Raw genomic sequence first — 12,874 nt, 5'->3', positions numbered from 1 at the left:
CCCTCTCGCGCTCCGTATCTGCCCCCTCCCCTTTCTTCTCCTTCGAATTCTGTTGCAGAGAGATGGGGAAGAGGAGAGAGGGGAGGGAATAAACCAGACGCTGAGAAGTAGGGTGAGATACCCCTAATTAGGTTAATAGAGGGAGAGAGAGTGAGAGCGAGACTTGGACAAATGGAATGGTGGGGAGACATTTTTAGAAACAAGCCTTCAGCAGAAGATATATAAAGAAACAATTGTATCCAACAGCTGTTGTTGGGGGGAGAAATGTGTGCCCCTTTATTGAATGGATAGGCCTAATTACTCCAGACGGCTCAGTTTCACCCTTTTAAATATAGCTTTATTTTTTCAGCTTTATTCTAATGAGCAAACCAAAATCTATTCACATTGTCCCTCATTAGCACATGAGTAGTTCTTTCTTCATATTCAGAAGATTGAATGCATAGCCTGCATAGCCTGCATAGCCTAGGCTTTAGCTTAACGTGGAGCAGGTGACATGGGTTTGAATCCAGTCGGACACATTTATCAGGAGCTACAATGGTCTGTTACAATTGTGACATGGCCACATACAATTGTGACATCCACATCGCTGCAACCTGGATTCAGGGATGGACATAATATAGTAAATGAAAATCCAGGACACTCAAATAGCTATGTTATGTTTGGTATGGTATGTATTCATTTGTGGATGTCCATCATCCATTTCGTATGATGTGTTCCGAATTACATTTTGTATGATATGTTACCAACAATTCATATGATATTTTAGGGGTTATGGTTAGGGTTAAGCACAGGAGGTTGGTGGCACCTTAATTGGGAGTACGGGCTGATAGTAATATCTAGAATGGAATTAATTGAATGGTATCGAACTCATCAAACACATGGTTTCCATGTGATGAGTTGTTCTCCCCTCAGCAGCCTTCTGTGAGGTGAAGGTTAGGAGTTAGGTTAAAGGGTTAATGTTAGGGTTTGGGGAAGGATGTAGCTCAAAAGTATTAAATAGTTGCAAATTAGCTAAAATGTTCAAGTTGTTTGTGATGAGATTCGAACATGCGTTACATGCCCACCTATCCACCCGACAAAAAAAAGAAAGATTAAAATGTATGCACTCAAGTCGCTCTGGATAAGAGCATCAGCTAAATGACTAAAATGTCAAAAATAAATAAAATGCACTCAATCCAAACGTAACATGTCATGCTAATTTGAGCATTCCAGATTTCCGTTTACTATTTTACATCTAGTCTGAGACCAGGTTGATCACTCATGCCAAACAAGAACAGGATGAAAATTAGTTTTAGTAATTTGTAGACACATTGCAGTAAGTTGTCTGATTTTGTTGTAACATTGGTTCTCATTTCCAGCAGCTGTGGCCTTGTGGTTCGATGCATCTGGTTACAGTTTTTGCATAACCGCTTGAACCTCAAGAGCTCAGTACCTCATTCTCATCTGATAGAGACATTGAAACCTCTTTATACCGTAGGCTACTTTATTGGCATCCTCCTTCTTATGACACACGATTTGTCATGTTTTGCATTAAATGTACAATGCACACCATTCAGTAAAGAAAGTCTTAGTTGATCATTAAAGCCCCCTGTCGTCTTACACTATATAGAAGGTAGCACTTTACATAGTTTTAAATACACAATTGTAACACATTGGTTGAATTTGTGTGTTTTTGGTACTTCCCAAGTAGTGAACTAAAATTTGACTACAATTGTATTTATTGCTGTTATTGCCAGTTCAGTAATGTGTTACCCAGTACAGTAATGACAGGGTGAAATGATTGAAACGGAGTTCAGACAAAAATAAATTGTCTGAAATATCCATATCCTTTTGCTCATTTAATGCATATCTTGACTTGGAAAGAGCAATTTATCTTAGGTCTATGTCCTAGCTGGATATGAAGATGCCATGTAGCTACAGCAAGGGGAAGGTTGACTGCTCATTTTCACTCTCATTCTTCTTTTTTTCTGGTAAATGAATTCCTGGTGGAACAGGCTCATGGTTAGGAGGTAGACTGTGATCTCCTGTGCTTTGATGATTACATCCTCTTCCTCTCTCCAGTCCATCTGCCCTCCACTATCTGACCTTGCAACCTGTGCCTGTTCTGTCTTGCGTCACAGAGAGCCCTGGAAACAACTGGAGCGATAACGTTATTATTTAATGCATTTTGTTGTGTCCACGGCAGTTTTGATTGGAACAAAAGGACTGGCTGGATGCCTAGAGGGCTGTTTTCAATTGCAGATGCTTTTAATAGATCTCTCTCATTATCTTCAAGGCCCTGGTTACTTCTCATGTGGCCGGAGAGAGCAGCAGGGAATGGAGGGTTGAAGTCTGACTTCAGGCTCAGTCTTTGTTCAGCATATTCTCTCTGTCTCTGTCTTTCTCTCTCTCTTCAACCGACCCACTTGAGCTTTCAAATGCACTTTGTGGATCTACCTGCAATGCCATGCATTTTTATTGTGTATCATTGTGCTATTGAACACAGCGTCACAGACATAAGTGCGCCTCCATATGCCTCATTTGTTTCACAAATGAGCAGGTTGACTCACCATTCGTGAAAGGTTTTCTTTGTGTTTCTTTGTATTGTGGATAATGAATGGAGGTAGCGAGCATGCAGCAATACCTTCCTCATACATGTCAATGATAGAAACAACCTTGAGAGCAAATGCATATAGATGTTTCATTAATTTGGGTCATATGGAGGCTTAGAGGATTGGTCCTCATTTTTCTATGTCTAGTAAGTGCTGTTTACCTGAAGATGCCAATCATTGCCTACTCTATGTCCATCTCATCATCTGGAGAGAACCCCAAACATGGACCAAGCACCGCCATGCTTCCATTATACCCCTCTCTCTCCCATTCCTCTTTGTTCAGAGCTGAAGCATTGGCCGTGAACTTGACGCACCCCCCCCACTCCCTCTGTACCCCACCCCACCCAACCACTCCCCCTCCTAGCTACGTATGCAGAAGTTCCCATGGCAACTGTCGCACTTCCTGCCTAGCAACCGGCGTTATCTCCCGCTGAAAACAGCGGGGACAGAATGGAGAGGGGAGTAGCAGGGGGGTTGCGGTTTAAGGGGTGTGTTATTGGGGGTGGTTGTGTAGTAGTGTGCTGATGCAGTAGTAGCTTCATTAACTAGCCTCACTCCTCTCCTCCACCCCCACCTGTCCTCTTCCTCCCACTCTCACTACAGGAATCCCCAATTTGACTGAGGAACCTGTGAAGCCAGCTGCAGGTTGAGGAGAGCATCTCCTTTGTAATGAGATAGGAACGTCACAGGGCTCAGTGAATGGAAGATGTTCTGTACTGGTGGATACATGGAGTACATGGAGCCTCTACAGAGTTCTATTGTCAGCTTGTTTTCCCTTCATCTTGATTGATTTGACTTATTCACATTGACACACATGCTGGTTTAGGTAGGCCTATCTCATTCAATGTAGGGTTTGGTTACTAGGGGCAAATAATAATTAAATGACTTGATAATTAAATTACTTGATGGTTTGAGTGTTGTTATTGAGTGACATAGCAATTAAACCTTGGTGTAATTTTGCCACTACACCTGCACCAAATACAATCCGCCACACTGAAATAAACACACGGGCTACTATGTCACTATCTGTGTGCTCTGAATGACAACAATAGCACCATCAGATAGCCTACTCAACAAATGGTAGTCTTTGCTGCCACCTAGTGGTTTCTAAAGTTATTATGCTATTATATTTATTACTGCGCTCTGATCTGCTTTGGTTTGTCAAGGGATTTCATATGGAAAATGAATACTGTTCAGACAAATGATAGGTTTAAAGGGTCATTGGTATGACACATCTTAGACTAAGTAGGTAAAGCTCTTAGTAAAGCATCTGCATGATGAGTGAACCTATGGGTGCCGTGCAGGGAGTGTAATTCATTTTGTTATGATGAAATCTTATTTTGTTAATATGAATGTGTCTTCAGGCCCAGTCTAGCTCATACCACCCACATCCCCTGAAATCCCCTGTAATGATTATAATTGCAGTTCCTCTGTAGCTGTGGCCTCTAATACACACTAGCTCATGACTGGCATGCAGACTCCACCCCTCAGGACTCGTTTGCTCCTGTCTGGATAGACAAAGCTCTATAGTCTCACCTGTCCAATCTGTCTGGTTCTGCTGCACTTCCTACACTTCCTACATACTTAACTCTGTGTAAGTTAGGTCTCAGACAGGAGAAATATGTGACAGAGGAGACTCATTAAGGTTGAATATTCTAAACGGTTGACTTTTGTGTTTACTGATGAACTGTTCTCAAAGGCTGCTACTTAATCCCTGAAGAAATCTTTGAGTCATTGTAGAACAATCACTCCACCTGTTAGATAATGTGAGACAACAGGATACATATTTCCACAGTGTAAGTGGAGACATTTAGACTGCATCATGTTGTTCTCAGTGACTTAATACATGGAGGAAATCTATGATAATGCTTTGGTGGATATAATGGTGTCCTAACAGTGGGAGGATCAAGTGCAGGGGTGGGAAATCATTTTTGCTCGAGGGCCACATTTGGGATTTCAAAATTCAGCAGAGGGTCACATTTTCTTTTTACTCAAACCTCCTGCGGGTCAGATTGAATGGGCTCACAGGCTGTTGCCCATCCCTGATACTGTATGTTGCCATCCCTGACCAAGTGGCTGCTTGACTTTTAAATGATTAGAAAGTGTATAATCAAAACGAGACAAAAATATTTCATTTCAAAGATTTATTCACGAGTACAAAAATGTATTTTCATACAGATATTCACATAACACATATTTTCATCACCTAGATACAGTTTACAGTGCATGTTGAGTAATTACACAGACCATGTATTCTTTGGACAAGGCTAACAAACAGTATTCAACTGAGACATGAAAACACTTTCACTAGTTATCAGACACAGTGTGTTGTCCTACATGAAGCATATCACATTTCAATGATTGACATGGTGTGTGTCTGTCCTCACAACTATGTTGTTGACTGTGCAATGGAATGATAGAGTATTAGTTGATTTCCAATTGTCATTATCCAAAGTCTATTGTGTTGCAATACATTAAAGAGATGACAATAGTTCAAAGTCCCCATTCAGGGACTGGAGACCATCACCTTTCAGGTTATCTGTCCTCAGTGCCCTTTCTATGGTTGTGTTTACAGTTTAAAAGAATGTGGTGTTCTTTCCTCATGCATATTCAAAACCAATTTGTGCCAATGCCACAGCACTAATAATGAGTTTGTTGAAGCTCCAGTTGAATTACAGTGTACATTAGTTCAGCACCAGTTCACCTCAATGTCTCAATCACTGACATTACTTTGTCTGTGGCCTTGAGAAGCAGCATTGTTGTACGTGCAGAGTGGAGATGACAGGCAAAAATACAGTATCCTCTGGAGAGGTGAGGCAGTGTCCTCTTGTGTCAGAGTGTTTTTGGGGGTCTCACAGTGTGTGGGGCAGAGGGCCACAAGTTAACCAACACCTATAGCTTTGTGCTTTCATAAGGTGATGATGGGACTTGTTACAGAAACTGTTATCAATTGAGGCGCAGATAAGGAGTCTAGGAGTTTAGGATTTAGGAGTAGAAAATCAGGACAACTCAAAATTAGAGGGTAAAAATACACACTCATAAATATAAAGGTAAATAGTTTGAATTGAGGATATGGGGTGGATCATAGTCCAGTTGGCCCAGGGCATTGGTTTGTCACCGTAGCAGCTCAGTGTGCCAAGGTACTGTTGTGTTTGGAGTCTCTGTTTCTCATTTTCTAAATGTGTGTGTGCTTATGTTAAGTTAGTATGCTAGCTCAGATTGAGCTTCCTCTTCTGGGATGGGACAGTTCACCGAGCATCCACTGACCCAGTCCTGGGCTCAGTTCACTTTAGCCAGCAGCTGCTCTGAGAACAGTTTCTTAAGCTGGGCCACCTCTTCACTGAGGGAGCTGAGGTGGGACTTGAGGACATTGTTCTCTGTATAATAATGAGACTCTGTCTGGCCCTGTAGGGGTGTAGGTTGGCCATACTGAGTGGACTCTTGCTGTTGTCGCCCCCTCCGGGTCTCCTCTCCCTCCTGCTTATGTGGCCAGACTCCTGCCCCCTCAGCTCCACCCAACATGATGTGTCCGTTGACTGCCTCCCGGGGACCGTCTCTTGCTCCCATTGACTGTATGGGGCTGTGCCTGTTGTCCTCTCCACTGCTGAGGATCTTGAAGCGCATTTTGTGAGGAAAGTTCTTTATGCCCTCCCCAGACTCCACTTTCCCCATCATCACTCTGGAGAGCTCCCCGGGGAAGTGTCCACTGCGGTGCACCTGGGCCTCTGCAGGAGAGTGGTGGAGCTCGTAGCCCAGCTCCTCTGCTCTGTGTGGGGACAGTTTGCCATGATCACTCAGTCGGTCCTCAAATGAGAGGGGGCTCCCTAAACTGGAGCTGCCAGGGGTGGAGAACCCAGAGTCCTCTGACATGCTGCCAGCGTCCCTGGAGCCTTGCACGCTGAACTGGCCCCCGGGGGCAGCAGGGTGGCTCCCTGGTCCACTGTTCAGATAGTAGTGTGGAGCCAAGGTCTGTGGAGCACAGGGGGCTGCAGGGAGGGGCAGGATGGGTGTGTTGGAGGGATCTTTGACCAGGCCGAAGCGGAACTTGAGAGCCAGCAGCTCGGCCCTGAGACGTGCGTTCTCCTCCAGCAGAGCCAGCACGCGATTCTCCACCACCATGTCGTTGACGCGGCGCTTCTCCCTGGAGCGCTTGGCCGCCTCGTTGTTCTTCTTGCGCTTGTCCCAATAGCCGTCATCCTTCTTCTCACTGGGTATGAACTCACGCTTCCGTCTGAGGGGGTTCCCAGAGGCGGGCGGGTCATTGGTGCGCTTCAGAGCAGAGGTGCGTCCGAGCAGAGAGCGGGCCAGCAGGCTGCTGGAGGTCAGGATGGACACGGCCTCGTCTGTGAAGGACAGGGTCCCACCAGGTGTAGCACTGGACTCCCCACCGCTCTGCTCCCTCATGTCTTGAGAATCTTCTTCAAACATCTCACTGGTCACACTCATAGTTTTGCTGTGTTGAGATTTACTGTTCTTCAGATAGTGTCTCAAAATCCAGTGTCGTGGAATGGTATGGCGGTAAATTGTTTCAATAGTCCCACCTAGCGTTCAAAAGAGGAAGAAATGGAGAGGGGGATTTAATTGTTATGCAAGACCAGTTACAACACAATGTTATGTAACCCCATTACATTTTTTCCAGTTAAACTGGAGTTACTTGCACAACAACCCCGCATGACTCTTGAATAAGAACCATGATGTACTAAGTGCTAGACAGACATGTCGATCTCTTTTGAAAATGTTTACAATATAACAAAGTGGGCTCCTGTCAGTCTAAAGGTTAAACGGTTAATTATAAGACCTATATTCGTATTTCTTAAATAAAAGCTTTCTTTAGAATTGGGAGGAAAAAACAATAACATTTTAGCCTTATATTTATTAATTATCCCTGTCCTGACCCAATGACTGGAACTGGAGTCGCTTCATCAGACTAAATCAGTGTTAGCCTACATGTAGGTTAACATAGTGTTATATAACACACCGTATCAATATCTGGAAAAATCCCCGCAAGGACCTGTTTTGATTGCTTTGTTTATTTTTGATTTGACTAAAACAAAACGGCTTAACATTTTCAGTTAACGATCAGACGTTATATCTTTCAGGAATCGAATTGCCTCAAGGACATTTGTAAGAGCACAAGCCTAGTTTGCAAGTTAATAATAGTCCGCGCCCTACTGCTATTCCCTCCGTTCATTTACAATTGGTTCCCTGTATAGATCGAACTGTTAATTAACCTAGCTGCAGTACATCCCTAAACGAAGGCTGAACTGGTTCTTCTCTAAACCTTTTAGCGGATGTCATTCTACATTTCAGTCAGATATACAAAAGGGAACGAAATAACGTATTGAAACAGCAATGAAAGTTTCAACAAACTATTGCAATGAAGGTCCTGTTAAGCATAATTACATACCTGTTCCACTAAATCTATTCAGATCATCTTAAGTCATCATAATTCTGTGACTGTAAAGTGATCTACTGAATAGATCACTGGCGAAGCCTAATAATGACATTTGTGGAGTAGTTGTGTGTGATAGATATATATATTATATATAAATATATTGACATTTATTTTATCTAAAGCTGATTCGAAAGTTGGCTATAGTTCTCTTTACTTGGTATATTTATATTATTTAACCTCAAATCATCGTAGCCTTCATAATTGATAGGCTTCTGTTGTAGGCAACATTGTCACATTTCTGCTCCTTATGCGATTGCCTATTCTCTGTAGTATAATGAAGGCACTGTTGAAATACACTGCATGTGTGAAAATTGTGAAATTACCTTGAGTTGGAGTCTCGTTGTCTCAGAAAAGCACCGATCTTTCAATTAAAGAAACATGTCACAGTGTAACAGAGCGATCATAATAATTATGCAGCTTCGATTCAGCACTGGGTCATCGAATACACAGGATACTTTGTTTCCTGCACGGTGTAGGCTACTGTTAGCCTACTCAATATTAGGCTACTAGTCTCTCTGACACCTTGTGTCTCGCGTTTCTGCTCCACTTGGATTGCTGCAGCTCCTATTTGTTTCTTTCCCGGTGAAGTTCAGCCGAGGACGTTTCCTATCCTCACTTGAACCAATGGGCCGCGTATGTGTGGTGCGCTCACTGAGACCGCCTCTCTCCATACCAGGACCCACCCCGCAAGAGAAAGCTCACATAACGCTATCCTGCTCATGCATCATCAACTGAACTCGCTAGCCCATCCTTTCGTAACAATTAAGTAATATTGCCAGCTCTGGCTCCCTCTCACTCCCCCTGCAGATTTCCAATAGACCTATGCTCTTCAACCAAACATCAGCTTTATGGACGACATGCTCGGTATCACGTCAAAGTGAGTGACAGATCAGAGTTGTTGGAAAGAAAATGCCAGCAGTCATTATGTAAGCACTTCACAGTTTTTCAGAATATGGTGATCTCCACTGAATCCATTCTCATTATAAAGGAGACGTTCCTAAAAATAAAAAAAACTGTAGATGTCTGGAGGGATATAGTGCAGGGAAATCCTCTGTTTTCCATATGGCTTCTTATGAAATGTTCCATAAAAACAGCAGAATTCAGCAGTCACATGAGCTTTTAGAGTGGAACATACTGTATGCATCAGTCAAATGACCACCAAGCATCTTATGAAAATAAATCCTGGGTTTAAAAAAAGGTGCAAGGTGCTAGTGATGTCATTTCCCAATTATCACCCTCGCTGTCCATTTGGTATGACCACAGGCATTCCTCCGGCCCTCTCCACTAACTATGCAACCACTACGCACCCACTTCAACTGGCACATTGCCTGCCTTGGTCCTCTCCCCTTCAACAATCCCTTCAACAGAGCCTCGTGAGTTCTTGCTGTTTGCGTGGGTCTTGGTTGCAGAATTTATCATTTGTGTTGGATGCAAGATATAGATAAACGATATAAAAGATAAACAAAAGATCACGTGAATCCCTCTTTAGTGGCGGTAGTCTGAGGCCCTCTTCAAGAAGTTTAAGTTGCAAATCAATCAGTTTTTGAAATCAGTTGACAGTCAATGAAAAATGCACTCTTGCAACAGCCTATGGAATAAAAGTGGGGCATTTATTGCGAACTCTAATTCATGCAGATAAAAAAATCCATAGGCCTAATGGACCCATACTCAAACTAGCACACTTTTGTTAGACTTAAAAGGGGAAATCTGTAGTTGCTACATCCATTTTGGACATATAAATTATTTATAGTAATGTAAAGATATAATTTAATCGTATTATTATGTAGTAGAAAGAAATGGATTAAAAAAAAATGTAACATCCATGTATGGCCAGCAATGTAATCTTTAACATTGATTTTTCCTGCAATAGAAGTTGTTCAATTGGTAACATACATTTTTGTCTTCTTCTAATGCCTCTTAAGGGGAAAGTAATCTAAAAGTAACTGAATGTAATCAGATTACGTTACTGAGTTTGGGTATTCCAAAAGTTCTGTTACAGTTACTAGTTACCTGTCCAAAGTAACGGATTACATTTAGAAAGGAACCTACCCAACCCTGTATGGGGTCAGGGATTAGTTGGATAACCCATTTTCTCCAGCGTTCTTCTGTACAGAACTCAATGTACATGGTGAGGTCCCTGTCCTCTCTGTGTTTGCCATGGCTATCACAGGCCAAAGGAGATCAAGCATCATGGGGCCAGGGGCTAGTATATCTATCTATCTTACTGCAAGCTGGGGTGGGGTAGGTGGGAGATAGCTGGGATGCATGCATGTATTCACAGACGTAATTGAACAGGTCATACTCCAATTCATATAATGGTACTCAATATCAGCGTCTTCAATTGAGTTAAAGGAACACTTTGATGTAACTGTAACTACAGTGTAACAAAGCTTGCTTTTTTGCCTTATTTGCCTGAAATACACACTCGCTTGAGGCATTACACACCATCATACAGTGATCTCTATACATATAAATATCTCTGTCCTGCCTGCCAAGTGGGTGGTACACAGTGGTACAGAGGGACTCAGTTAGGCTGTTTTTATCCCAGCAAGACTGAATGACAGAATTGACCACTGGGAGAGGACAGGGAGGTTTTAGTGAAAGATGGTGGTACAGGGATGTTGTGTAACGTCCTCTGGGACACACTGGGATCGTGCCTAAAATACCAACATGACAAGTCCACTGAGGAAAACAAAGGCCATGATCTCTATACTATAATGTACTGTACATTGTTCTATTGACACACATGAATGATTGCTGCAACCTGGTCCCAGAGCATTTCATATTATTCTGTATGTAAATTCGAGAGACTCCATTTAGTATGATATTCTACGTTTCGTATGGTATGTATTAATTTGTGGATATCCACCACTCATTTCGTATGATATGTTACGAAATACAATTTGTATTATATGTTATGAATTAACAATTTGTATTATATGTTATGAATTAACAAATCGTACAATATGTTACGAATTTGCAGAATTTACAATATGTTAGGAATTCTAGTTAGGTGGCTAACGTTAGCTAGCTGGCTAAAAGGGTCAGGGTTAGCTAAAAGGGTCAGGGTTGGCTAAAAGGGTCAGGGTTGGCTAAAAGGGTCAGGGTTGGCTAAAAGGGTCAGGGTTGGCTAAAAGGGTCAGGGTTGGCTAAAAGGGTCAGGGTTGGCTAAAAGGGTCAGGGTTGGCTAAAAGGGTCAGGGTTAGCTAAAAGGGTCAGGGTTAGCTAAAAGGGTCAGGGTTAGCTAAAAGGGTCAGGGTTAGCTAAAAGGGTCAGGGTTAGCTAAAAGGGTCAGGGTTAGCTAAAAGGGTCAGGGTTAGCTAAAAGGGTCAGGGTTAGCTAAAAGGGTCAGGGTTAGCTAAAAGGGTCAGGGTTAGCTAAAAGGGTCAGGGTTAGCTAAAAGGGTCAGGGTTAGCTAAAAGGGTCAGGGTTAGCTAAAAGGGTCAGGGTTAGCTAAAAGGGTCAGGGTTAGCTAAAAGGGTCAGGGTTAGCTAAAGGGTCAGGGTTAGCTAAAAGGGTCAGGGTTAGCTAAAAGGGTCAGGGTTAGCTAAAAGGGTCAGGGTTAGCTAAAAGGGTCAGGGTTAGCTAAAAGGGTCAGGGTTAGCTAAAAGGGTCAGGGTTAGCTAAAAGGGTCAGGGTTAGCTAAAAGGGTCAGGGTTAGCTAAAAGGGTCAGGGTTAGCTAAAAGGGTCAGGGTTAGCTAAAAGGGTCAGGGTTAGCTAAAAGGGTCAGGGTTAGCTAAAAGGGTCAGGGTTAGCTAAAAGGGTCAGGGTTAGCTAAAAGGGTCAGGGTTAGCTAAAAGGGTCAGGGTTAGCTAAAAGGGTCAGGGTTAGCTAAAAGGGTCAGGGTTAGCTAAAAGGGTCAGGGTTAGCTAAAAGGGTCAGGGTTAGCTAAAAGGGTCAGGGTTAGCTAAAAGGGTCAGGGTTAGCTAAAAGGGTCAGGGTTAGCTAAAAGGGTCAGGGTTAGCTAAAAGGGTCAGGGTTAGCTAAAAGGGTCAGGGTTAGCTAAAAGGGTCAGGGTTAGCTAAAAGGGTCAGGGTTAGCTAAAGGGTCAGGGTTAGCTAAAAGGGTCAGGGTTAGCTAAAAGGGTCAGGGTTAGCTAAAAGGGTCAGGGTTAGCTAAAAGGGTCAGGGTTAGCTAAAAGGGTCAGGGTTAGCTAAAAGGGTCAGGGTTAGCTAAAAGGGTCAGGGTTAGCTAAAAGGGTCAGGGTTAGCTAAAAGGGTCAGGGTTAGCTAAAAGGGTCAGGGTTAGCTAAAGGGTCAGGGTTAGCTAAAAGGGTCAGGGTTAGCTAAAAGGGTCAGGGTTAGCTAAAAGGGTCAGGGTTAGCTAAAAGGGTCAGGGTTAGCTAAAAGGGTCAGGGGCTAAAAGGGTCAGGGTTAGCTAAAAGGGTCAGGGGCTAAAAAGGGTTAGCTAAAAGGGTCAGGGGCTAAAAAGGGTTAGCTAAAAGGGTCAGGGGAAGGGTTAGCTAAAAAGGGTTAGGTCAGGGAAAGGGTTAGCTAAAAGGGTCAGGGTTAGCTAAAAGGGTCAGGGGAAGGGTTAGCTAAAAGGGTCAGGGAAAGGGTTAGCTAAAAGGGTTAAGGTCAGGGAAAGGGTTAGCTAAAAGGGTTAAGGTCAGGGGAAGGGTTAGCTAAAAGGGTTAAGATTAGGGGAAGGGTTAGCTAAAAGGGTTAAGATTAGGGTTAGCTAAAAGGGTTAAGGTTAGGGTTAGCTAAAAGGGTTAAGGTTAGGGTTAGGAGAAGGGTTAGCTAACATGTTAAGTAGTTGCAAAGTAGCTAAAAAGTAGTAAGTAAATGAAAGTTGCTAATTAGCTAAAATGCTATAGTTGTCCGT

At 43.0% G+C, this 12,874-nt stretch overlaps 1 protein-coding gene across 1 annotated transcript; it reads right to left on the bottom strand.

The window, feature by feature from the left end:
* Window positions 1-4,905: 4,905 nt before the first annotated feature.
* Window positions 4,906-8,711, bottom strand: LOC112214433. Its single transcript, XM_024373160.2, has 2 exons — window positions 8,370-8,711; window positions 4,906-7,132 (listed from the first exon to the last, which is right to left on the bottom strand). The coding sequence occupies exon 2, from the start codon at window positions 7,035-7,037 to the stop codon at window positions 5,871-5,873; it is 1,167 nt and encodes a 388-aa protein (XP_024228928.2). The 5' UTR covers window positions 7,038-7,132; window positions 8,370-8,711; the 3' UTR covers window positions 4,906-5,870.
* Between the last annotated feature and the right edge of the window lie 4,163 nt (window positions 8,712-12,874).

The sequence above is a fragment of the Oncorhynchus tshawytscha genome, linkage group LG09, assembly GCF_018296145.1.
Source record: "Oncorhynchus tshawytscha isolate Ot180627B linkage group LG09, Otsh_v2.0, whole genome shotgun sequence".
In the NCBI taxonomy this organism is placed as follows: domain Eukaryota; kingdom Metazoa; phylum Chordata; class Actinopteri; order Salmoniformes; family Salmonidae; genus Oncorhynchus; species Oncorhynchus tshawytscha.
This window is presented reverse-complemented; position numbering and strand designations above follow the sequence as displayed.

Coding starts and splice junctions, on each gene's coding strand:
- LOC112214433 (XM_024373160.2), bottom strand. CDS start 7,037: ATGAGTGTGACCAGTGAGATGTTTGAAGAAGATTCTCAAGACATGAGG.